Raw genomic sequence first — 25,928 nt, 5'->3', positions numbered from 1 at the left:
CCCAAAAACCCCTTCATCAAATGTGGCCTAAGACAAACAAAGATTTGAAAACTTATAGATGAGTTCATATACATATTCAGATTAAAAAAAGTGTTTCAAATTAGACTATTTAGTCCATTTAATTTTCTTGTTTATTAATAATTTTATTTAAATTAAGGCTCATTTAGGATAGGGTTAATTTTCCCAAAGCCATGAGTATGAATGAATCTTAATATTGTTTTTAGAAAATGATTAAATATATAAATAATTATTAGAGATAAACAAACTATTTTTTATATAAAACAGTTAGACCTGACAAATTTTTGAGTTTCAGGGACTGTTTCGGACAGTTCCGATTCAAATCGGATCCGATTTTGTCCCGAAAATCGATATTTAAATTATCCGAAATATCGGTTCTGGATATCCACTCCGATTCGAATCCAAATTTTAAACTATTTTTTACTCATTTAACTACTTTAATATATTTTTATTAGTTTAACATAATTTCAATCAATTTAACAAAATTTCAACTTTTAACTTAATTTTAAAACATTTAATAATATATAAAAACATTAATTTATATTAAACTTTAAAAAATCATTTGATAAAAAATATAAAACATTATATTAATTAAAATAAAACAAACAACCATAAATTATAACATACAAAAATAAATAGTATTTATAAGAAAAATTAATATTAATAATTAAAAATTAATTCTCTCTAATATATCTTTCTTTTATCTCTTTTTTTATTTTTTCCTATTTTTTAAAGTCATTTTATCACATCATTAATCATACAAAAATATACATGTTTTAATAAAAAAAAACAACAAAATAAAAGAAAAACGGAACTGAATTAAAACTAATTATAACGGAAAAAAGTAGAGACAAATTTCAATAAAACGAGAATGGTTGAATTTCGGATTTTTTTCTAAATGATCAGTTCTGACCAAAAATTACCCGGAACCGAAAAGCAAACAAATTAACCGAACTAATCAGTTCGGTTCCTTCGGGTACCTGATCCGTCGGACTAAAATGCCATGCATAAAAACATGTCCATTTATATAAGATAACAAAAGACATCTCTTTTTGCTTCTTTAGTCAAATATATTCGGGGTTTTCATGTTGAACACCATCATGGTTTGCTTCTTTAGCCCCAATGAATTCGGGGTTTTCATGTTGAACATCTTCATGCGATTTCAGGTGCAAGTTATGAGCAGCACTTACTAGATTCGTCATTCAGCATTTATTATTATTGAGTGTATGAGCCCAAAAAACACAAGGAGACTACTTAGTTTTGTATATATAATATAATGTAATAGACATATAATTATGTTAAGAATCATTATTCTCATATATCGGACAGATCCATCCCATGTCAGCCTATTAGAACTTTTGAAAACTAAAAAAAGTTGATTTTTATACTAAAATTTTATAGTGTAACTTTTGTTTTTATAAATTATTATTTATCTATAACTAGACGATGTGGAAAATATATACGATTTTTTTTTCTTGTAGATTTCGGGACTGGGCAGCCCAAAGGTGAGGCCGCTCTGCCTGAACTATCGATAATTTTGTCATTCTTTCCAACTCCAATAGGTTATGTCTTAAAAGTCAATATCAACCTAACACAAACCAACAAAGAAATCAAGTAATTGATAATAATACAAAAGCATTCATGAATAATTCATTAAAAACACATGATCTATGAAGATAATATATGAAGCTTTATACTTGAGTTCCAACAATTTATAAGAATAAGAGCATAACCATATATTCAATTCGATTAATAGTTTGCCGCTGGCTACCCAGAATTGGCTCTATCATTAGACTTATCAACAGTTCATCTACATATTTTTTGCATTCAAAATTGAATTCAACCACAATTATTATGATGACTGATCTGAAAAATCTTAAACGAAAGCATGAAAACTAGTTTAAAATAGATGTTTCGAAAGCATGAAAACATTGTATTATTTACCCTTATTTATTGGATATCCCAGCCTCCATGAGGTTTTGAGTTCGAATCCGTTCGACATATCAAAACTAAATTGGTTGAGTGTGTTTTGTGGATTATATATTTAACCCACGAGGATTATTTGTACTCTAAGATAGTGGCGGAATCAAGCGTTTTAAAAAAGAATATTTATATTTCAATGTTCATAAAAAGAACTTAACTATTAAGAAAAAAACTTAAATTAATTGCACTCCTAATAAAAACTCATGTGGGGGTGACAGTGCCAGTTTGAAGTTTAGTTACTCTATTCCAAAAAAAAAAATATTTACCTAACTTATATATTTTATGGTTTTATTGAAAACATGTAATAATTTTATAATATAATTAATCTAGTTTAGTTAATTATACTCTCTTAATTTTTATTAGTCATATGTTCAAACTTTGTAGCGTGGATTTAAGGGAAAAAAAAATTAGAGTGACCAGAACCAGACAGCATGAGAAGTTATTTTAATATATTTTTAACCAGGAATAGACTTTATTCCGAGAATATTTTTTTTTATCCAGTCCAAAATAAGAGATTTTGTGCTCGGTCATGTGATATTAGTCGGAAATTGTTGAATTTTGGATTTAAATATATATGTAGAACACATTATTAGATTAAAGTCATGTGCTTAATGATTATGAAATGAATAATTGTAGATACCTGTTTAGTATTTGTTTATTTGGTGACGTGACAAAACAAGTATTAATAATATGGTCAGCCTTCTTATATTGTGGGCTTTAACAATATATAAGCTTCAACTAGGATTAAGTCCCTGAGACAAGTATTATTTAAGAAACAGAAGAGAGAGTTTCAAAGGAGAGAACTCTCACACTTTCTCTCTATCAACTCTCCTCCGTTTTCTTGTCCTTTGATTTCCCCCATCAATATCAGAGAAGAACGGATAATACTTAGTCTTGAAAGACCTAGTCGTTTCTTTCAAGAACAGATCAATCCAGATCTACAATGGGATCATCTTCAGGTACGCTTCCGCTGCGTTATAATTATAGTCTATATTCATTATTAGGATAATGATAAACATTACATCAGTTGGTATCAGAGCTATCCTATTTATGAATCGATAATTTTTATAATGATCATATTTGAATCTGGTTTATTTATTTATTTATTTTAATTAATAATAAATAAAATATATTATTTTATTGTTAAACTACAAGATAAATAAGGAAATAATATAATATTCTCTATTAAGAAAATAAAATAAATAAGGAATTGATAATATAATAATTTTTTATTATCATTAAATAAATAAGGAATTGATAATATAATATTTTTTTATTATCATTAAATAAATAAGAAATTTATAATATAATATTTATTTTTTATCATTATTAATAAAGAATTTATATTATATTAAATAATATTAACGGCTAAGAAATGAATTATTAGAATCTGTTTTATTAAATTAGATAATAATATTAATAATCTAATATTTATTCCATTTAAATAAAATAATTTCATCTTCAGATGTCACCAAAGTGATCTCTATTTCGTAATTATTTTATTTAAATTTTTAAGAATGGTTGTATATTTTTTTATTTCATGCGTTTATTGATTAACTCGAAGGTTGATCAATACTTGACAGAAATATAAACATACTCGTGGTAATAAATCTGTGACAGTTATAAAGTTTTCATGTGGATTATACTTTTATCTAAAGATAAATTTATTAGTTTTACAGAATTTATTGTCAAGATTTTATTATTGCAACAAGAGTACCGCTTACAATTAAAATTATTATCCAAAGATTTGATTTTAATGTTGTGTTTGGTATCTTGCGATGAGGTTAACCATAATTTGTTTATTATTTAAATATTTATAATAATGTGAGTGTTTATATTTTTTTTGTTAACTTCAGGATCTGGTTCTTTGATATCTGCTAACTATCTAGTCCCCATTTTATCGGGGGACAACTTTAAGAACTGGAAAGAATAAATTTTGATTCATTTGGACTGTATGGATCTGGACTTAGCATTAAGGATAGACCAACCCGCTCCTCTTACGGATGTAAGCACTGCTGATCAAAGGCAGATGTTTGAGAAGTGGGAAAGGTCTAATCGTTTAAGTCTGATGATCATAAAGAAAAACATTCCAGAAATATTTCGGGGTACGATATCTGATGATATCACTAAGGCTGAAGAATTTCTTATCAAGATAGAAAAACGCTTTACTAAAAGCGATAAGGCAGAAATGAGTACTTTTCTTAAGTCACTCATTACCATGAGGTATCTCGGGAAGGGGAATATAAGGGAGTACATCCTTAATATGTCCAATTTCACTTCAAAACTGAGAGCACTCAAGTTAGACCTTTCAGATGACATGTTAGTTCTATTGGTCTTGCTCTCACTTCCTGCTCAATACGATCAATTCAAAGTTAGTTATAACTGTCAAAAGGAGAAATTGACTCTTAATGAACTCATTTCTCACTGTTGAGAGAGAGAAGGCGTGAGAGTTCTCTTTTGAATCTCCCTCTCCTGTTTCTTAAATAATACTTGTCTTAGGGACCTAACCCTAGTTGAAGCCCATATATTGTTAAAGCCCCACAATATAAGAAACCCATATATTGTTGAAGCCCACAGTGAGAAATGAGTTCATTAAGAGTCCATTTCTCTTTTTGACAGTTATAACTAACTTTGAATTGATCGTATTAAGCAGGAAATGAGAGCAGGACCAATAGGACTAACATGTCCTCTAAAAGGTCTAACTTGAGTGCTCTCAGTTTTGAAGCGACATTGGACATATTAAGTATGTACTCCCTTATGTTCCCTTCCCGAGATACCTCATGGTAATGAGTGACTTAAGAAAAGTACTCATTTCTGCCTTATCGCTTTTAGTAAAGCGTTTTTCTATCTCGATGAGAAATTCTTCAGCCTTAGTGATATCATCAGATATTGTACCCCGAAATATTTCTGGATTGCTTTTCTTTATGATCATCAGACTTAAACGATTAGACCTTTTCCACTTCTCAAACATCTGCCTTTGATCAGCAGTGCTTACATCCGTAAGAGGAGCGGGTTGGTCTATCCTTAATGCTAAGTCTAGTTCCATACAGCCCAAATGAATCAAAATGGATTCTTTCTAGTTATTAAAGTTGTCCCCCAATAAAATAGGGACTGGATAGTTAGCAGATATCAAAGAACCAGATCCTGAAGTTAACAAAAAAATATAAACACTCACATTATTACAAATATTTAAATAATAAACAAATTATGGTTAACCCATCGCAAGATACCAAACACAACATTAAAACCAAATATTTGGATAATAATTTTAATTGTAAGCGGTACTCTTGTTACAATAATAAAATTTTGATAATAAAGTATGTAAAACTAATAAATTTATCTTTAGATAAAAGTATAATCCACATGAAAACTTTATAACTGTCACAGATTTATTACCACGAGTATGTTTATATTTCTGTCAAGTATTGATCAACCTTTGGGTTAATCAATAAACACATGAAATAAAAAAAATATACAACCATCCTTAATAATTTAAATAAAACAATTACTAAATAGAGGTCACTTTGGTGAAATCCGAAGATAAAATTATTTTATTTAAATGGAATAAATATTAGATTATTAATATTATTATCTAATTTAATAAAATAGATTCTAATATTCTTAGTTGTTAATATTATTTAATATTATATAAATTCTTTATTAATGATGATAAAAAATAAATATTATATTATCAATTCTTTATTTATTTAATAATAATAAAAAATTATTATATTATTAATTCCTTATTTATTTAATGAAATTATTATATTATTAATTCCTTATTTATTTAATAATAATAAAAAAATATTATATTATCAATTCCTTATTTATTTTATTTTCTTAATAGAGAATATTATATTATTTTCTTATTTATCTTGTAGTTTAATAGTAATGATAATAAAAATAAAATAATATATTTTATTTATTATTAATTAAAAAAATAAAAAAATAATAAATAAACTAATCCAGATTCAAATACAATCATTATAAAAATTATCGATTCATAAATAGGATAACTCTGATAACAACTGATAGAAAGTTTATCAGTATCCTAATCATGAATATAGACTATAATTATAACGCAGCAGAAGTGTACCTGAAGATAATCCCATTGTAGATCCGGATTGATCTGTTCTTAAAAGGAACGGCTAGGTCTTCCAAGACTAAGTATTATCCGTTCTCCTCTGATATTGACGAGGGAAATCAAAGGACAAGAAAACGGAGGAGAGTTGAGAGAGAGAAGGCGTGAGAGTTCTCCTTTGAATCTTCCTCTCCTGTTTCTTAAATAATACTTGTCTCAGGGACCTAACCCTAGTTGAAGCCCATATATTGTTAAAACCCACAATATAAGAAGGCCCACCATATTATTAATACTTGTTTTGTCACGTCACCAAATAAACAAATACTAAACGGGTATCTACAATTATTCATTTCATAATCATTAAGCCCATGACTTTAATCTATTAATATGTTCTACATATATATTTAAATCCAAAATCCAACATTATTTAGACTCCCTTTCAGGAATCAAACTCTAATTTTCTATCTCCTGATCACGATCATCGTGGAAGCCCCAGACAGAGAAAAGGGATGTCCCTCACACTAACAATTAACCAACCCTAGTTTCGACATCAAGATTAGGAGAGTTGCCCTGCCAAAATTAATTTTTTTCTTTAGTTGTCATAAAAGTTTTATGCCACGTTCAAGCTACAAACAGTGAAAGGCAAGTCCCAGTAGAATTCTATTTGGCCCAAGTTGTTGCGGAACCGGAAAAAAGAAGCGATTTTCGCACAGCTTGCTCACAATGCAGGTCCCACTTGTATATTGTATTTGGTCGAAGAAGTTGGTCCCTCTTTTAATAGACTCAGCTATTCATACGAATGAAGAAAAAAATGCATCTTTAAGTAAGAGTACAGCGCCTACAGCGCCTTCAGACTTTGAAAAACATCTCTTGATTGAAGCAGAAAAAAAAAGTTACTCTTTTAAAAATAAAACCCCAACGGTAGGTGTCACACTCAAAATTTCATTTTAGACCGAGTAAACTTCGGTCCTGGCAGAAACCAAGGGCCCATGTCAAATCGGGGCCGGGGCCTAGGGAAAATCTATGTCACGACCGAGGGGGTCCAGCCGAGGGGGTCCGACCGAGGGGGTCCGACCGAGGGAGTCTGACTATTTATATTTTCCAACCCATACGTGTGCCACCTCATTCTTAGCCACCTCATGCTTCAAACCCTTTCATAGGCAACAAGTTGGTGACAAGCAGGTGACCAACCCTCTTTGTTTATGACCAGCAGGTGACAAGCCCTTTTTGATTAACCCAGCTGGTGACAAGCAGGTGACCAACCCTTATGATTATTTTATTATTAAACCCAATTGATGACAAGCAGGTGACCAGCCATCTTTTGTTAACCCATGCCTAAGATAAACATGTGACTAGCCCTTATGATTATTTTATTATTAAACCCAATTGATGACAAGCAGGTGACCAGCCATCCTTTGTTAACCCATGCCTAAGACAAGTAGGTGACCAACCCTTATGATTATTTTATTCTTAAACTCAATTGATGACAAGTAGGTGACCAGCCATCCTTTGTTAACCCATGCTTAAGACAAACAGGTGACCAGCCCTTATGATTATTTTATTATTAAACCCAACTAATGACAAACTGGTGACCAGCCTTATTAAGTACTATATATAGGGCACCCCCTCCTTCATTTTATTCTTTTCCACCATCTCTACTAAGAAAACTAAAGGCACACTTTTAGAAGCAAGACCATAGCACCTTAGGAGCAAGATCATAACATAGCAGCAAGATCATCTAAGGCAAGCTCTTTTCTCAACTAATCTTTAGAAACCCACACTTGCTTATATAATCTGTTTTGCAAAGTATATTCTGTTTTCAAAAGCATGATTTGTTTTCAAAGGTAAGTTCTGTTTTTCAAAGGTATGATCCATTTTTGTGAACAATGATATATGGACTGGACGGATTTGGGTAGAAGGCTAGCCAGGTTGAGCTCTGGTAGTCTAATGCCAAAATATGTGTTGAGGTTCTATTGGGACTGGACTTCTGGGACGAGCTCTAGAAGATCCTACCCACACAGACAAGTGTCTAACCAGGTTGTGGACTTTAGGGATAGACTCCGAAGGGTGCCCTTCCAACTATGTGCTCAACAGGATTCCTAACTTTCAGGATCAACTCTGAAATGTAAATGGCCAATATGTGCTCAAAGATGTTTCTGTCCTAACACTTTTATAAACTGTTTTACAAGTCAGCACATCAATACAAGGCAGCTTTTACTTGTATTTTTATATTCTCTTTAAATATGTGTGTTGGGTCTTTAGACTCACTATACTTGTGTGGTGTAGGTACACAGCCACATCATTCTGTTGACCCATGAAGGGAGGCTTGGAGGGTGGGCAGGGTGCAGTGGAAGTGTGTGTGTGGGAGGAGGGACAGATGTAGTTCAAGTGCTTTTAAGGTCTGGCACTTAAAGACCAATGTTTTTTTGTATTTCAAGTGCTTTTAAGGTCTGGCACTTAAAGACCAATGTTTTTGTATTTCAAGTGCTTTTAAGGTCTGGCACTTAAAAGACCAATGTTTTTGTATTAAGGGACCATGTTATAATTGTTTTTGATGTAAAAGGCCGTTTCTGTTTTTAAAGGGTCTGGTTTTGTAATGACACTTATATATTTATAACTCTTCCGCAAATGTTTTTGTTTTCCGCTTAAATATATACGTTTTTAAAAATTCAGCACTCGGTCTAATTAAAGTAAGAGTCAAGGTTGTTACAGTAGGGGTACCTCTCTCAATCGGAACAGCCCATTACTAGATCCACCTGTCATCGCCGACATAACTAAAATATCTCTGAAAAAGCGTGAGAAGAGGCAATGTAATGACATAACCAGTGTCACTATCGTACCATCAAAAGTTAATAGGACACCTACATAAATAATGTGTGATTCGTCAAATTATGAGAAATCATCGGAATTCAATAATTTAATTATTAATAAAAGAAAGGAAATGGACACATGATCATTTCAATTTTTTTATTTTAACATATGATCATTTAATAAAAAAATGTCAAGAAAACAACAACAAAAAATTTAAAATTAAAACAAATATGTTTAAAAAGGTAAAAAAAAATGAATAAAAACATGAAAAGTAAGGCACCACAAGTGTAAAGGAAAACAAAAGCTATTATATAACTCGAGGAAAGGTTATAACTTGGTGTAAACTTCTTTCAAATAATAAACTCTATTTTAAGTTGAATAATAATAATAATAACTCAATAAATCTGATAAAATGACCAACAATTATGGATATTATTCATTTCAATCCCAAGAAAATGGGAAATACAATTGGATAAAGCTATTACAGCCTTAATTAATTTGCCTACTTATTAATTAACAACTTCAAATACAAATGAAAAATTATATATTTGTTTAGAGCCCCCACAATATCTTTTAATAATATGAAAAATATGGACATGAAACCAAAAAAAATGGTGGGATACATCCCTACCGAACTCCTCCTCTGCATCTATTAACTTTTTCGCAACCTCTTGTATAAGGGTTGGCTGGTTGGTCATAAGGCGGCGCGGGTCCTTTGTTCCTTGGAACTGCTCCACCTATAGACCCAAAACCAATAGGGGCGGCTTCGATAGTATATAAACTCAACACTAAAGACGTTACTATTAGAAACACGAGGAAAGTTGTGACCTTAGATGAATTAGTTGATGCCATTATAGTATAACTATAAACTGATTTTCTATAGAACAATTTATTTGTATTATACAATACATTATGAGTTTTGAGGCCTTGTATTTATACTACTAATTCTCACAGATCCAAATTAATTCCTACAATTAGGAACACCATTCAATCAAGCTAAAATATGGATGGACACATATTATTTACTATTGGTTATTATTAGTATTACTATTTCTTAATTTTAAATAATTATGTTAATCTTATATATTTTCATTAAAACAAATATTGATTTTCTCATGTAATTAATATTGTGTTTAGAGGAATTTGTAATGGAAAATTTAGTGGATTCTTGAATCAATTAATTATAACTTATAACACTCAGATCTAAATGTTGTATTTGTAATAAAAAAAAAATTAGTTTTAGAAGTGATGTTTTTAATATTCTTTTCCCCTTTACTCATCTATAAACTCAACCCGATATAAAATGAGCTCAAAATACAAGTTAACCAAAAGAGAAATAAGTCCAGACATAAGAGTTCAATGAATTTATCACTCGTATATGTTGTGTCGAGAAAAAAATGACTTTCGATTCAGTTATTATTTGGTGGATCGTTTGGTTCAAGCGAAATAAAATGATTGTTGATTATAGTATTTTCCAGAACTTCTTCCATGTTATGAATCAATATTGTGGTTCTACTTGAAGAGCTTAGATAGAGATAATTGTTGATCATTTGGTGTGATTGAGTAGAACTTGGACCATTATTGATTTTTTGTCTTTTGATTTCTTTTATTTTCTCTCTTATTATTCTAATTTTGATTTTGATTAGGACTTGTGAATTTTCTCATTTTTTACTTTTGTCTTAATAAAATGATTTTTATTCAAAGAAGTTCCAAGAATTCTTAAACAAATATATAATGGTACAACCAAAAATAAAAATAACAAAGATTACATTTGAGTGAGCTCATTACATAAAAAAAAATGTTTAAGAAATCTATTCAATTTAAAGAGTGTTTAAATCAGATTGTCACATTGTGATACAGAATAGGAATGATTAAATTATGGGTCAATCAAAGTCAACCAAACCTAACTAAGTTTTGGATTAACATTTTGGGTTGGATTCTCCTAACTATAATTTTTTTTTTAAATTGATTTTTTACCTGAAAAAGTAATTATTTGTTATTCATAAAGTAACTTCGAAATGGGTTTGAATTCATGTTTTCTTTTTCAAAAATGTATTTTTTGGAACAATGTTTTGGTTTAATTTTGAAACATGATTCTTCATTCTAGAGCCATATTGAACATTAAATAAACATTTGTACAAGTGTCATTGTTTGCTAAACAATTATTACTTGTAGCAAAACAAATTGACTAATATTATTATTTTATACTTGGTTAAAATAATGGTTAGATTTACCCATTTTCTGTAGTTACATGAATCTGTAATATTTTATAGTATGGTATTGGTACCAAACTTTTAAATATTTAATAATTTGGTTCAAATTTGAAACAGCCTGAGCCAAAATGACATTTGATGACTTGCTTTGCTTTCTATAAGTAAGATAATATTAATTTTGGACATTGTTATTTTTGTATGGAAAATTGGAAATCATTAAATCCCTAACTATATATGAGATTAAGGTGCATTACATTCGATGACAATAACCTAAGAGGACAACGATGTTGTTGGTTGTTGAAAAAGTTGTCGGGTGAGAGAGACGCATACAGATAAAATGAAGAATTTTATTGATTTCAATCCACCAAAATGGGAAATCCAATTGGATAAAGCTATTACAGCCTTAATTAATTTGCGTGCATATTAATTAACAACTTCAAATAAAAATGAGAAATTATATATTGGTTTAGAGCCTCAAAATATCTTATTAATAATATGAAAAACATATGGACATGAAACATAAACAACAAATTGGTGGGAGACATCCCTACCCTCCTCCTCTGCATCTGGTAGCTGCATTGCAACCTCTTGTATAAGGGTTGACTTGTTGGTCACCCTGTCTATTACCAAAGTTCACTGAATTTCCTCTATTTATATCCCAATAACTAATAGGGGTGGCTTCGATCTTATATAAACTCAACACTAAAGACGTTACTACTAGAAACACGAGGACCGTTGTGACCTTAGATGAGTTAGTTGATGCCATTATAGTATAAACTGATTTTCTATAGAACAATTTATTTTTATTATACAATACAATTATGAGTTTTGAGGCCTTATATTTATACTACTAATTCTCTTATATCCAAATTAATTCCTACAATTAGAAACACCATTTAATCAAGTTGAAGTTTTGCTTGATTTTAGATAAACATGCTCCACTAGAATATGGGTGCCCTGAGAGTTGATCAACGATGTTAAGGATGGACATTATTAGTGTTACTATTTCATTAAAAAAATTATTGATTTTCTCATGGAAGTTTAGACATACAATTTTAAATATTTCAATTCAACACATAGAAAGGACACTTACTTGCTGGATGTAGTAGAAGCCTTTCTTATTCAAAATTTTGAAGATTAATTATTTCCTGGGAGAGTACAGAATGGTAAATGCAGCTATTGTACTAGGTTTATAATCATTTGATAATGATGTCAATTTCTCATTTCCTCCGGGTCGAGATAACAACAACCGCATAACTCTTTCAGCCGCGACAACTTGAACATTCCGCACACCCTCATTGTACATTACTTCCCTGAAAACGTAATCCGACAGTTAAAAATGATCTGAATTGTCAAACCATAAGCGTTTAAGATGTTACCTGACAATTGGAGCTAGATTTGAAGGCGTGCATGCATGGAAAAGGACTTCAGGAAGGACGGGTTCATCCAAAAGAATATTGGGAAGAGATATGTATTGTACTTTCGCTTTATAGCGTATCAAATATTCGGTTAACAAATGGGCTCGATAGGCTACCACACAAGGTACACGTGCTAGCTGCAACTCCACTGCTACTGTTCCCGAAGTACATAAGGCCATTCTGCTGGCCTGCGATGCCCATACAAAAATTGATCATATGAATTTTGTAATTAAGTTCTGTTTCTAAGAGGTGATCTTCAATTTGTTGCTATAAATGACAATCGAATCGAATCTAAAACCTCAAGATAGTAAACCCTATAGTACAAGCATGTTGTCTACCCATGGTGGGTGAAAGATCAATAATATCGTACTTACACTGAAAGCATCATATCTCATGTTTGATGATCCGCCTGGAATCAGAACGACGGGTAAATTCAATTTGTGTGAATAACTGGCAATGTAGTTTTCGACATGCTTATTGGGTGCCACATGAATTGCTGCAGTCAATAGATCAGAAGGACACGACTCCTTTAAAAGCTCCATTGTATTCAAGAAGATAGGAAGCATGCGAGTTACCTCCTGTAATCTGCTTCCTGGAAGCAAGCTAACGATTGTTGCTACTTTTTTTTCCATAGATAAGAGACAATCCAGAAGAATTACAAAAGGAGCAAGTGAAAAGATGAACATTCAAGAACAAAAAGGTAATAAATAGTACCTGTAGATAAGCCATATTGATTTCTAAATTCTTCAGAATTTCCTTTCATCTTTATTCCATTTTCTGTTTCATTTGCAGCCTCTAAAGCATCTTCAAGTACAGGATGTCCAACAAATGTTGCAGCCAATCCATTCAATCTGCAAACTTCTTCCTCGAAAGGAAGTATACATAATACATGATCCACGAATTCAGAAAACCCTCGTAGTCTCGATTCTCCCCCTTTCCATGCCCAAAATGAAGGAGCCACGTAATGGAAGTGCAGAGGAGGAGCAGGAAATCCCTTCTGACTATTTCTAGCTAAAAGAGAACCCCTTCTTATCTTCTTAAGCAGTCGAAATGAAAACCCCTTAGCATCCACAGTCACTATAACATGGGGGTTGAATGATAATGCAGCCTCAGCTGTTTCCTCCAACTTAACCTGCAACCCATAATTCAATCTACTGTCAATTCTCATTTTGAAGAAATAAATTCCCTAGAACATTAGCAGTGTTTTCTTACTTATATGATAGCTCACCCTGAACTTATATAATTGTGGCAACAATTCCCATATTCCCATCACAGATATATCTTCCATTGGGAATAAAGATTTCAATCCTTGCTTGGACATCATGGAGCTAAGACGAATTTAATTAGATTCAATGAAAAGAAACAACATTTTGCACATATAAGAAGAGAAAGTGAACCCGCCGACACCAGCAAAACGAACGGGGAAAGGAGAGAGCTTCCTGAGAGAAGCCATGAGACGGGAACCAATGTTGTCACCTGAGACTTCTCCGGCGACTACAAAAACCCTCAACTCTCCATCTCTATCGGCCATATCAATTACCGCTGAGCTTAATGCCCGTACTGACCTAATCCGATTCCTTAGGAATCCAAAATCAGCGGAGCCATTTCTCCAACCCCGAATCGTTCTGATCATAATCGCTCGACTGAGGATTCAAAGTTGAAAAGCTCGAATTTTTTTTGGTGGGTTCTAAACATGGGTTCGCCTGAGGCAACGGCATGGGTTCGCTCAGAAAATCTCGGCGGTGGATAAGGGTCATTAGCTTTCTTAATTTGAAAAAATAAAAAGTTTAGTTTTAGAGATTTCATTTCATTCTTTAATCAAAATATAAAACCATTTAACCAAATTAATCTAAAAAACCCAAATATTAAAAAAACCCAAATAACATAAAGAAGAACTGTAGTATATAAATGTGTATAGTGAAAAAGACAAGACAATTGTTAAGATTAGACAAGAAACAACCTTAAACATCACAATCACAAATAACCGAACAAATCAAAATCTCATTTGTGTTCACGCAACACATATAAGTATTTTGAAGCTAGGGTTTATATTTAATTTGAAAACAAATCAAAGATATATTAATGTATATTGTATATATTTATTTAGAAGAAGATTTCGTTTTCTGATACTGATTCTTCATCCATTTGATTCCAATAGACGTACCACTTTTCACTTTCTGAGCTCCCACCGTCGCCGCCGCCTTCGCCTTTCCTAACCCCGCCGCCGCCGCCACTTTCACATCTTCCATCTTCTTCCCTCCGCCACCGCTTCCAAGCTTTTTCTTATCATTTCCGGCCGGCGTCGCCTCGTTGTAATCATCTCCGCCACTCCCCCATTGATCTGCCCAACTCGGTGCCTGTTTGCTTCCCATTTTGATCGAGATCAATTCAACTCTTCTTCTGCACAATTCACATAAAAAGAATCGATCTTTTATAAGGTTGAACAACAAACAAATTACATTCAAAATCAAATCGATTGAAAGTTCTTACCTTTAGACTTTCTATTCTGCTTGTTTCAGATTTTCTAGAGAGAGAGAGAGGGAGAAGAAAGAGGTATGCAACTAAAACGTAGAACTTGACGAGGACCGATTATAAAGTCCAATAAATAGACGGCTCAGATCTTTTACTTGATGATTAGATAAATATACGGCTGTGATTGTATTCATAAAATCTTAAGAAAGTATTTCTTTTTTTTTAATTAATTAATTAAAAATATCCCAGACGTTTCATCTTGTAATTAATTATTAATTCAATAATAAATTCTAATATTCAAAGTTAATGAGGCGTGTTTTAAATTTAGGGATGAAGAAACTATAAATGGTCCTCAAATTTATGTAATTTTTGTAATTATATCCTTAAACCATAGACTTGCTTTTTTTTATTATTATTATTAATCACCAAATTGAATATTGTTTATTATCTATTTGTTCAATTTTATACAACATTTGGGTGTTTTAAAGGTTAATATTTATTCATGTGGTTCCCAATTATTATTAAAATATTGAAGTCTTAAAAACATTCAAAATCAAATGTTTAAAAAGTTTAAATGGATATCAAAAATATTTCATACAAAACATTAGTGTTCAAAAGTTTTTGAAATTTTATGTGTATAGATTATGGTATTAAAAAATAATTTATCACACTTTATACCTCACAACAAATAGTATTAGAATAACATACATAAATTAATTTTCAAGACTCATAGATGTTATTAAAATAAATAATAAATAAAAATTGAAAGTTTGCCAGAAGTATTGCTACAAGGTGGGCATTCAAACTCAATAAAAAAAGAGTAATGATAGAGGGAGCGAAAAAATTGTAGTGAATGAGGCAGCGAATGATGTGGCATTGTAATAAATAGGACGCGTATCAATTTTTCTCTCTCTTTCATTTTAAATTGTACATGTCATCAAAATGTCATCAAACTGTATTTAATAATTTCTCTCTCTTAATCCTTTATTATTTAAATAAATTATTTAATATTTTCCCTTCTTTAATTTTATTATAAAATTATAATAAATATTTACTTAATTTAAAATTAAAAAAAAATTATAATTTTAAATTAAAATACAAATTATTAATATTTATAATAAATAAAATTCAAATTACTAATTTTCAATATATATATATATATATATATATATATATATATATATATATATATATATATAAAAATAAACGTTATATAAAAATGAAAGTTATAATATTATTTAGAAAGTGAATTTTAATATATATTTTATAAGAAAACTAAATAAAAATAAAAAGAGACTTTTTATTTTTTGAAGAGAAATAAGAATAATTTAAAGAAGAGAAATAATAATTTAATATGAATATTTTTTAAGAGAAATAATTTAAATTATGAATATATATATTTAATTTTTATTTTATATATATTTATATTTAAAATTTAATATATGTTTTAAAAAATATGTGCATTTATATATTTTATTAATTTAATTTATTCATTCTCCTTAATATTATTTATATTAAAAACACGTAAATAAATTAATTAACTATTAATCGCAAAAAATTAATTAAATTAAAAAAATTAATCATATTCATATTTATCTTCTTATTCTTTTTATATATATGTTTATTAATTTTTACAGTTATTATTTTTAAATATATATATATTAATTAGTTTAAATATAAAATTATAAATTAATAGATAAAAGGAGAAAAAAAATATAAATAAAGAGAAGAGAGATAAATTATTAATGAAAGGAGGAGAGATAAATAAATAGATTAAAGAAGACGTAGTCATCAATCCTAATCACTTTCACACGTTACAATATTTTCGCTCCCCTATCATTACTCATTAAAAAATGGTAAAATTTACAAGTCTAAAATATGTTAATCCTAAAAATAATACATTAATTTGAAACTAAAAAAACTTTATATAATATTATAGATGAACAAGAATAAAATAATAATAAAAACTTCGATTATAAATTAAAGTAACCCCACAAGCTTTATTTATTTTTGTTTATCAAAACTAGCTTCATAAAATGTCAACATGATCAACATACCAATTACTAACAAAATGATCTTTGGTGGAAATTGTTATGTTATTCTTTTTATAAAAGATAAAATATATTTTATTAATATTTTATAGCAAAATTATAAAATAATAAAACAAATAAAAAAATGTACAAATTTTGATATATAAACTAATAAAAAAACATACTAACATACATAAAAAAAAAAAATTAATTAGTCACAAAAATATCACTATAATATATAATATACATGTGAGATATTATGTAATATCATAAATTGTGATATATTATAGATAATTTATGTCTAATATATAGTAATTAATTTAAATTTATATAAAAAAATATAATATTCATTTATCATATTGTAATATTTTACCTATATATTATATTATAATAAGTCAACACATAATACTCACCTCCATTAACAAACATTTCACGCCAAAAAGAGTTGGAATATTAGAATACCGAGTAACCCGAGATTCCAGTCGTTTATTTGTAAGAATAAGATCATGTTCACGTAGGAATGACAATGACAATGGTACCTTACAGGTCTATACTAAAGTATCTATTGCCGAATTCAATTTTCATTTCACCCATTACCCGATTAAAATTTTATAGTCAGGTAACAAGGTTAGTTTTGCACTCTCCCCATCCCAACTCCGTACCGATTGAGTACTCACATATATCGAACATACGTCTAGGCATTACAATCTTATGTTCATGTCACTTACCAAACTTAATTGATTTTGATATAAAATTGATATATTTTCCAATTACGTTTTCATTTTAGATATAAAAAAATAAGTATCAAAACAAATTATACATGAATAAATAGAAAAAACAATATTAATATTAAGTACCAAAAACAAATGTTAATTCATTATGAGTTCCATCTAAATATAAATTAGGGGGGAAATTTGATAATATGACCCTGAAAACAAAGGTATTTTGAAATATAACCTCAATAATAATATTTTTGTTTTTTAACCTTTTTTTAAAATTTTTTCCAATTTTACCCTCAATAACCTTTTTATTTATTTTCTTTTTTCTTTTTTTCTTTTCTTTTTCTTTTCTTTTTCTTTCTTCTTCCCCCGCTTTCCCTTTCCCCCCGATCGTTGCACTCCCCCCTCCCCAGACCTTTCTTCTTCCCTTCCGTTCTTATTCCCTTCCGTTGCACTCCGCCGACGTTCGCCAAGAAGCTCAACCCTTCCAGCCAGCCTCTTCGTCGATCGCCAAGCCGAACTTCCAGCCAACGACGATCGCCAAACCTCGGACGATTCTAGCCCAACGATTTGAGGTTAGTTTAGGTTTATTGTTTAAGTAATCTTAGTTTAGTTTAGGTTTATTGTTTTAAATGCTGAGATTGATATAGTTTGAAATGCTGAGAATGTCTGTGAATGGTTTGTGAATATTTGCTTTGCATGTTTTGATTAGGGTTTTAGGGTTTTAGTTTATTATGAATGCTAAGAATGAATGCTGAGAATGGTATATTTGATTAGGGTTTTAGGGTTTTAGTTTAGGTTTAGGGCTTGACGTGGGGGTTGGGCGTGGGGCTTGGGCGTGGGGCGTGGGGAGTGGGCGTGGGTGTGGGGCGTGGGGCGTGGGGCGTGGGGCGTGGGGAGTGGGGAGTGGGCGTGGGGCGTGGGGGTTGGGCGTGGGGCGTGGGGGTGGGGCGTGAGGCGTGGGGGTTGGGCGTAGGGGTAGGGCGTTGGGAGTGGGGGTTCGTCGTGGGGCGTAGGGCTTGGGCGTAGGGCGTGGGGCGTGGCCCTTGGGCGTGGGTCTTGGGCGTGGGGCGTGGGTCTTGGGCGTGGCCCTTGGGCGTGGGTCTTGGGCGTGGCCCTTGGGCGTGGGGCGTGGCCCTTGGGCGTGGGTCTTGGGTCTTGGGCGTGGGGTCACGCAATATGTAAAACTAATTAATAAGTTTTTTAATAAGTGAGGATAGCTTAGTTGGGAGAATGTCAGACTGAAGATCTAAAGGTCAGGTGTTCAATCCACCTTCACTGTAAAAGTTTTTTTTTTTTTGCTTTTACTTTATAAAATTGAAATTGAAAATAGGAAAAATACCCAACATTCTCATTATCTCCAATGTGAACTTAAGTTTCTAATATGAGCTAAGAAGGTAATCTTAATCTAGGATGAACCTTGCTAAATCTATATTCTTGTTTTTGTGCTTGCATTAATCGACTATAACAACTTTTATTATACATATCTATGTAACAGCAGCAAATGTACAAAGTCTTCTGATTTTTGGCAAAAAGAAAGAGGTATTACAGTGTGCAATTGAGGGTCAGTTATGGAGCTTTGTTGTTGTACTTGCAACACAAAATGGAGCTTATGAAGTAGAAATTTGAACAAATTACTAATTGTTGTGTAATATATATGTACTATTTGCTGCACTTGAGAAAAGCCTCCAGTGTGTAATGGAAGGGTGGGATTATAAGTAAGTCAGGTACTTATTTTCTCAATTGTCTCTTTCTCTCAACAATTTGTAAATTGAATTCACTGATGGGATTGTGCAAATCATGTATATTATACATACATTCTTATTCTTGAAAAGGAATCTCAATTCTTTCGTTTATATTTTATAAATCTTGTATTTTTTTGTATATATAAAGATTGTTTACTTAAAATTATTGAGAGCACAAAGCAACAAATAAGTTGTTTTTTGCCCAAAGGAAAACAACAAGTGCGTAATATAAACAAAATTCATCATTAACTAAAACATAGACAAAAGAAATAGGTTTGAAACTTAGAAACTAATTATTCAAATGGCTTGTTTAATAATTTTCTATTTGAATGACTTTGAGAAGATTATAATGTAATTTTTATAAGTCACACAAACACCATTCATTTCTATTTATACTAATTCAACATCTATGAAAGAATCAATGAAACAAATAAATTACTACACAATAAATAATGAAATTGAATTAATTATTCGCCCCAGGCCCATAACACTTGTACACCCTGAAAAAGGCAGTCCTATATAGAAAATTCAACAATTAATATAATATGCATCAAAAGTACATGAATATTTAAGATTTGTATATTAAAGATGTATACTTGTTCTTGTTACTGATGTGGTCCCAATCATCCCAACCACCATGAGCCACAATATTAGCGAAATAAGTATGAGCGTAAACAATTCTAGAGTATTGGCCCAAGAAAAATTGTACACACAACCATTTTGAAAGAATATTCATACATATCAAAATCATTTCAATGTTGTACACACAACCATTTTGAAAGAATAATTCATACATATCAAAATCATCATTTCAATGTTGTACACACAACCATTTTGAAAGAATAATTCATACATATCAAAATCATTTCAATGTTTATATATATCATCACTCTGTTTAAAAAATTTCCAATAGAAAAAAAAAACTTTTACAGTGAAGGTGGATCGAACACCTGACCTTTAGATCTTCAGTCTGACATTCTCCCAACTAAGCTATCCTCACTTATTAAGAAACTTATTAATTAGTTTTACATATTGCGTGACCCCACGCCCAAGACCCAAGACCCACGCCCCACGCCCAAGGGCCACGCCCCACGCCCAAGCCCAAGGGCCACGCCCACGCCCAAGACCCACGCCCCACGCCCAAGACCCACGCCCCACGCCCAAGACCCACGCCCCACGCCTAAGCCCAAGCCCCACGCCCTACGCCCAAGCCCTACGCCCTACGCCCCACGAAGAACCCCCACTCCCAACGCCCTATGCCCCACGCCCAACGCCCTACGCCCCACGCCCAACCCCCACGCCTCACGCCCCACGCCCACGCCCACGCCCAACCCCCACGCCCCACGCCCAAGACTCACGCCCCACGCCCCACGCCCACGCCCCACGCCCCACGCCCCAGACCCACGCCCCACGCCCAAGACCCACGCCCCACGCCCCACGCCCCACGCCCCACGCCCCACGCCCCACGCCCCACGCCCCACGCCCCACGCCCAACCCCCACGCCCAACCCCCACGCCAAGCCCTAAACCTAAACTAAAACCCTAATCAAATATACCATTCTCAGCATTCATTCTCAACATTCATAATAAACTAAAACCTTAAAACCCTAATCAAAACATGCAAAGCAAATATTCACAAACCATTCAAAAACATTCTCAACATTTCAAACTATATCAATCTCAGCATTCTCAACATTTAAAACAATAAACCTAAACTAAACTAAGATTACCTAAACAATAAACCTAAACAATAAACTTAAACTAACCTCAAATCGACCGTTGGCTGGAAGTTCGGCTTGGCGATCGACGAAGAGGCTGGCTGGAAGGGTTGGGCTTCTTGGCGAACGTCGGCGGAGCTTGGCGTCGGAGAAACGGAAGCTGACGGGGGAAGAAGGGGACCTGGGGAGGGAGGTGACGGAGAAGAAGAACGGAAGGGAAGAAGGCTGGATGGAAGTGCAACAGTCGTCGGGGGAAGGAAAGGGAGAAAGGGGAAAGCGGGGGGAAAGAAGAAAAGAAAAGAAAAGAAAAGAAAGAAAAAGAAAAGAAAAAATAAAAAATAAAAAAAAAATAAAAAGGTTATTGAGGGGTAAAATTGGAAAAATTTATAAAAAAAGGTTAAAAAACAAAAACTAAATTAGTAAGGTTAAATTTCAAAATACTCATATTTTTAGGGTCATATTATCAAATTTCCCAATTAGGGTTAGTTTAATTGGACTTATAAGTCATGATATTGTTATTAATAAAGAAAATGGTTGGCTTCAGATTTGACCGGTGATCAAGCTAAGAGTCGACACCGGTGACCGGACTCGCAATCTACGGGACCAGCATTAGTGAGGAAGAAGCACGCCGGGAGTTCTCTCTCTCTCTCTCTACCTGTCTTTGAATTGTTCGTTCCTTCATTAATTTTTCACTCTGAAACTGTCATTCTCTGTCGAATTGACAATTTGACTAATATTTTGTTGACAGCTTAATAGAGGTGGCAAAATTCTTCATCCCACTGACCAATAAAACTACAGAGATTCTAACATAAAGAAAGGTGAGTAACAATACCCTGGAAATTCCATCTTCACCTAATTTTCTTCTGTTGCCGTTTCATCTGATCGACGAAATTTCTTAAACCAGATCTTCCATTCCTATTCCTAACATGTGTTTGACTATTACCTATAATTTTGCCTTCTTCTTTATATAATTTGCATGCATTTTCCTCTCTATGGTGAATATTCTCTGAATCTCGTATTAATTGGGAATAGATTGTTGTATTTTTATACTTCACTGGCTTTAAAGGCAGTTACAATGTATTCTCTGCATTTATTCCACCTGTTTGCTTTTTACTGATCAATAATCAACCAAACCAAACACATTAAAGATCATCCATTCAAGATTATCCACCCACTTCAATCCAGCTATCTGAACCGCATGGCTTTAGAGATACCCTTTAAGATTCCTAATGTTTTTCCTTATCTGGGTATGACAGATTCTCGTTCTAAGTGCTATGAATCAGTATCTAAGCAGGGGAAATTGGTAGCCCGTTTTAAATGGGGTCATAATTACTGTTTATCAGCTCATAGGCAAGTAAGGTCTGTTGAATCTGAAAATTCATCCAATGTTGCTGCTCAATTATGGCATGTGATTGATCAGAGAGGCAACAACGGTGTAGGAAATTTACAGGAGAACTTGAGCTCTCTTCCAAGTATGTCTTCTTTCATTCTTTTGCACTTTCTGGCATCTACTATCTCTGTTAATTTAGGGGAAGATTATGCTAGATATCTTACACTTTCTGGCACTTTTGTTTTGAAAAGAAGAAAGCAATAGCAACAGTGGAGAAATCAAGAAGTTTTTATATGTTTCTTCTGTTTCTAAGTTCTCTCCTTTTCTCATCTTCACTAATTGCAGGGTCCTCATCGGTGACAGATATTTCTTCGGTTGATGGTAGGAAGGTCCGCGTCTCTTACAAGGTTTGATTTCTAAAAGGCTCTCTCCATTGGAATCTGGACAGGAAATAATGATGAGATTAACAATGTTTCATATTGATTGTAAAGGGGTCACCTGGTGTATTTGATGAAGATGCTGCTCTCAAAGCTTACCCTCAATGTGAAACAATTCCTTGTGATGAGTTTGAAGATATATTCAAGGTGGGTAATGATATGAATTCATTTATAGATTTTTCAACATCAACCTGAATTTCAGTCATATATGTTCTGTTCTCTTAATACAAGTAAAACTGATTCTGGTTGAACTGAGTAAAAGAATAGATGTGCCAAGCTGAAGGTAAACTCGTTTTAGCTTATTGTTCTATTATATTCATTTGTTCAGGCTGTTGAACTTGGGCAAGTTGATAAAGCCGTTCTTCCAGTTGAAAACACTTCAGTCGGAAGTATCCATGGGAACTATGATTTACTCCTTTGCCACAGGCTGTACATAGTGGGTGAGATTCAGTTGCCCATCAATTTATGCCTTTTAGCACTACCAGGTGTTAGCTTGGGGCAGCTAAGATGTGTTCTGAGCCATCCACAGGTCAGGTTCTCTCTTATTGTCCATTACCTAAGAGTATGATTTGAATTCATTTTTATTCATATTATATCCAATATTTCTTTATGTACAACTAAATCATTGAAGTATTATCAGGTCGTTACTAAGATCTTGTTTGATGTAGTTTGCTGTTTTAATAAAATAAGGCTAATTTGTTATTTTGGTTCATCATTTATGGATGAAGTGATTTATGATGGTATAAGGGGAAAATAACCCTTCACCAAACAAGGCCTATAAGTCAGATGTTCTCGAAATTCAAAATTGATCTGATCTTTACACAGGCACTTAGCACAAGTGATATTATGCTGAGGAAATTGGGTGTTATAGAGGAAGAAGTTCAGCATACAGCTGCTGCTGCAGAGGTGATTGATATTGGACCCTTTAGCATCTTTTTACAAACATTATCCAATTTCTGACATTATTATTCTCAGCTTGTGGCCTCAAAAGGACTAAGAGATGCAGCTGCTATTGCAAGTGTTAGAGCTGCAGAAATCTATGGTCTTGAAGTTCTTGCTAATGGCATTCAGGTTTGTTCTAATATTCATCTGTTTCCGTTAGCTTCACCGACACTTTTAAGGGAGAGTGACTGAGACTGACATTATTGACTCTGTTCCTAAAAAAATGGAGTCAACCTGTGGTGTGAAATCCCAATTAACCATCATTGCTTATGTAATCATCTCATCGATCTGTGATCCTATAATTCAAATCAAAACTTATAATTAGTAGTTGTTATTGCATTTTTGCTAGATTAAAATTTAGACGAGTGGAAAATTTAGCTGCAAAGTATCTTCCAAATGGTGGACCCAGAATGTTTGCCATGAAAATTTTGTCCATATCTGTTAAAATTATGTGTTTCAAATATATTATGCTGAAATCTTTTCATTAAATACTTTTGACATGATATTTCATATAATTTGCTTATTGTCATTGTAGAATGATTCTAACAACATTACTCGCTACTTGCTGCTGGCAAGAGATCCCATCATTCCAAGAATAAATAGTCTCTATAAAGTTAGTCATTACACTGTTCTCTGTATGATATTTGTCAAAAAAGAAATTTGAGCTGAATTTTAATTGGATCATGTGCCAGACAAGTATCGTATTTTCCTTGAAGGAAGGACCTGCAATGTTGTTCAAAGCCCTGGGAGTGTTTGCGCTAAGGGGCATTAATCTGACAAAGGTGAACACTTCACACAAATTTCTTCTTTTTGAATTAGAATCTAGCCCATACAAACCTAACAGTTATCTTTGCAAATTCAGATTGAAATCAGGCCACAGAGAAAGAAGCCATTGGAGGTAGTTGACTACTACCATAGAGGGAGTTCCAAGTATGTGAGACAACATTCATATATATATTATATTATTTTTCATAAAGGTGGTTGATGAACATGAAAACACTCATAGACGCCAGAAGCTCACTCTGTTCGATTGTTTTGATTATGAAGAGTTTAAATCCTTGCCTTTATTGTACAACCTACAAGAAAATACATCTATCTAGGTTTTTAATTATATCTCTAGATTTATTTCCTAGATATATTAGAATAATTTAGATGAGATTTAAGAGATCATATTAAGCTACACAATTTTCTCTAGTGGAAGTTCCTAATTTTAATACCCTTTTCCTTAATGGATGAATAGATGCCAAATCTTCAATCTTATTTTAATTTTTTTATAAACTTGTTTCATTGATTTTGGGTTCCTCTGTGCAGGTACTTCAATTATCTTTTCTACATTGATTTTGAGGCCTCTATGTTAGAACACTGTGCGCAGAATGCTTTGGGACAATTACAGGTTGGTGGTTTTCTTCATGATGATATTGGAACTCTTCTACTATTTTATTTAAACATCAAATTCATGTTCCTTTATAACCTTGATTGGGAAAGTACACGCTGACACAGTTCAGGTGTGACAGAGGAATATTAGATTATTGACATAATTATGATATCATAACTTTCTTCATTCATTCATTCTGGTTGAAGTAATTGTAATTCATTCTCCTTGTTTGGTTATCTTTGCAGGAAATTGTTTCATTCTTTAGAGTCCTCGGCTGCTATCCCTTGTACTCTGGTTCCCAGAATGACGGCCCTTCCGGATGGAATTCATGTTAGAAAGCAAAAAGGAAGACAGTAACCTCAATTTAGTTGTAGTAAATAGTTTTTGATGAATAAATGAAAATAGTTTTGTGATAGAAGTTTCTGTATATTCATAAGTAAAGAAAAATGGTGGGTTGTGTATATTTGTCTAAAATGATTTGAGCTTAGCAGCCTCAAAAACACTATTGGACGGCAAAGTCGGTGCCTAAAAGAACAAAGGTTACATGTTCGATTCTCAATTAAAACGTATTAAGTTGAAGTAAAATTAATGTGGATTATGTTAGTTTCTTACCTTAAAAGAAACTCGATAGCTCATA

General features: G+C 32.4%; 3 protein-coding genes across 5 annotated transcripts; 2 read left to right on the top strand and 1 right to left on the bottom strand.

Annotated features, from left to right (window-relative positions):
* The first annotated feature begins 3,955 nt into the window (after positions 1-3,955).
* LOC124924847 lies at positions 3,956-4,432 on the top strand. Its single transcript, XM_047464836.1, has one exon. It carries the CDS (start codon positions 3,956-3,958, stop codon positions 4,430-4,432), a length of 477 nt encoding a protein of 158 aa, XP_047320792.1.
* A 7,655-nt stretch (positions 4,433-12,087) lies between these two features.
* LOC124926656 (probable lipid-A-disaccharide synthase, mitochondrial) lies at positions 12,088-14,279 on the bottom strand. 3 transcript variants are annotated; one of them, XM_047466929.1, is made up of 5 exons: positions 13,753-14,279; positions 13,239-13,656; positions 12,899-13,143; positions 12,486-12,712; positions 12,088-12,419 (listed from the first exon to the last, which is right to left on the bottom strand). In XM_047466929.1, the coding sequence occupies exons 1-5, from the start codon at positions 13,846-13,848 to the stop codon at positions 12,248-12,250; spliced, it is 1,158 nt and encodes a 385-aa protein (XP_047322885.1). In that variant the 5' UTR covers positions 13,849-14,279; the 3' UTR covers positions 12,088-12,247. The 3 variants fall into 3 exon arrangements, with proteins under 3 accessions (XP_047322885.1, XP_047322886.1, XP_047322887.1); XM_047466930.1 differs by having other exon boundaries at positions 12,899-13,140; XM_047466931.1 differs by having other exon boundaries at positions 12,899-13,116.
* A 7,752-nt stretch (positions 14,280-22,031) lies between these two features.
* LOC124927944 (arogenate dehydratase/prephenate dehydratase 1, chloroplastic-like) lies at positions 22,032-25,743 on the top strand. The gene is made up of 11 exons (XM_047468457.1): positions 22,032-22,679; positions 22,883-22,944; positions 23,029-23,121; positions 23,303-23,503; positions 23,800-23,880; positions 23,950-24,045; positions 24,452-24,529; positions 24,609-24,698; positions 24,779-24,846; positions 25,228-25,309; positions 25,537-25,743. Exons 1-11 carry the CDS (start codon positions 22,406-22,408, stop codon positions 25,624-25,626), a joined length of 1,215 nt encoding a protein of 404 aa, XP_047324413.1. The 5' UTR covers positions 22,032-22,405; the 3' UTR covers positions 25,627-25,743.
* Positions 25,744-25,928: the final 185 nt, after the last annotated feature.

Source organism: Impatiens glandulifera, chromosome 2, assembly GCF_907164915.1.
Source record: "Impatiens glandulifera chromosome 2, dImpGla2.1, whole genome shotgun sequence".
In the NCBI taxonomy this organism is placed as follows: domain Eukaryota; kingdom Viridiplantae; phylum Streptophyta; class Magnoliopsida; order Ericales; family Balsaminaceae; genus Impatiens; species Impatiens glandulifera.
The sequence above is the reverse complement of the archived record's forward strand: the minus strand, read 5'-3'. Positions and strand labels throughout refer to the sequence as shown.

What these genes read in the sequence shown, in the direction of transcription:
- LOC124926656 (XM_047466929.1), bottom strand. Translation starts at nt 13,848, where the DNA reads ATGATGTCCAAGCAAGGATTGAAATCTTTATTCCCAATGGAAGATATA. An exon ending in CACAATTATATAAGTTCAGG is followed by an intron (nt 13,657 to 13,752) that starts GTGAGCTATCAT and finishes TATGGGTTGCAG; the next exon opens with GTTAAGTTGGAGGAAACAGC. An exon ending in AATCTAGCTCCAATTGTCAG is followed by an intron (nt 12,420 to 12,485) that starts GTAACATCTTAA and finishes TTACGTTTTCAG; the next exon opens with GGAAGTAATGTACAATGAGG.
- LOC124927944 (XM_047468457.1), top strand. Translation starts at nt 22,406, where the DNA reads ATGGCTTTAGAGATACCCTTTAAGATTCCTAATGTTTTTCCTTATCTG. An exon ending in AGTTTGAAGATATATTCAAG is followed by an intron (nt 23,122 to 23,302) that starts GTGGGTAATGAT and finishes TCATTTGTTCAG; the next exon opens with GCTGTTGAACTTGGGCAAGT. An exon ending in TTCTTGCTAATGGCATTCAG is followed by an intron (nt 24,046 to 24,451) that starts GTTTGTTCTAAT and finishes TTGTCATTGTAG; the next exon opens with AATGATTCTAACAACATTAC.
- LOC124924847 (XM_047464836.1), top strand. Translation starts at nt 3,956, where the DNA reads ATGGATCTGGACTTAGCATTAAGGATAGACCAACCCGCTCCTCTTACG.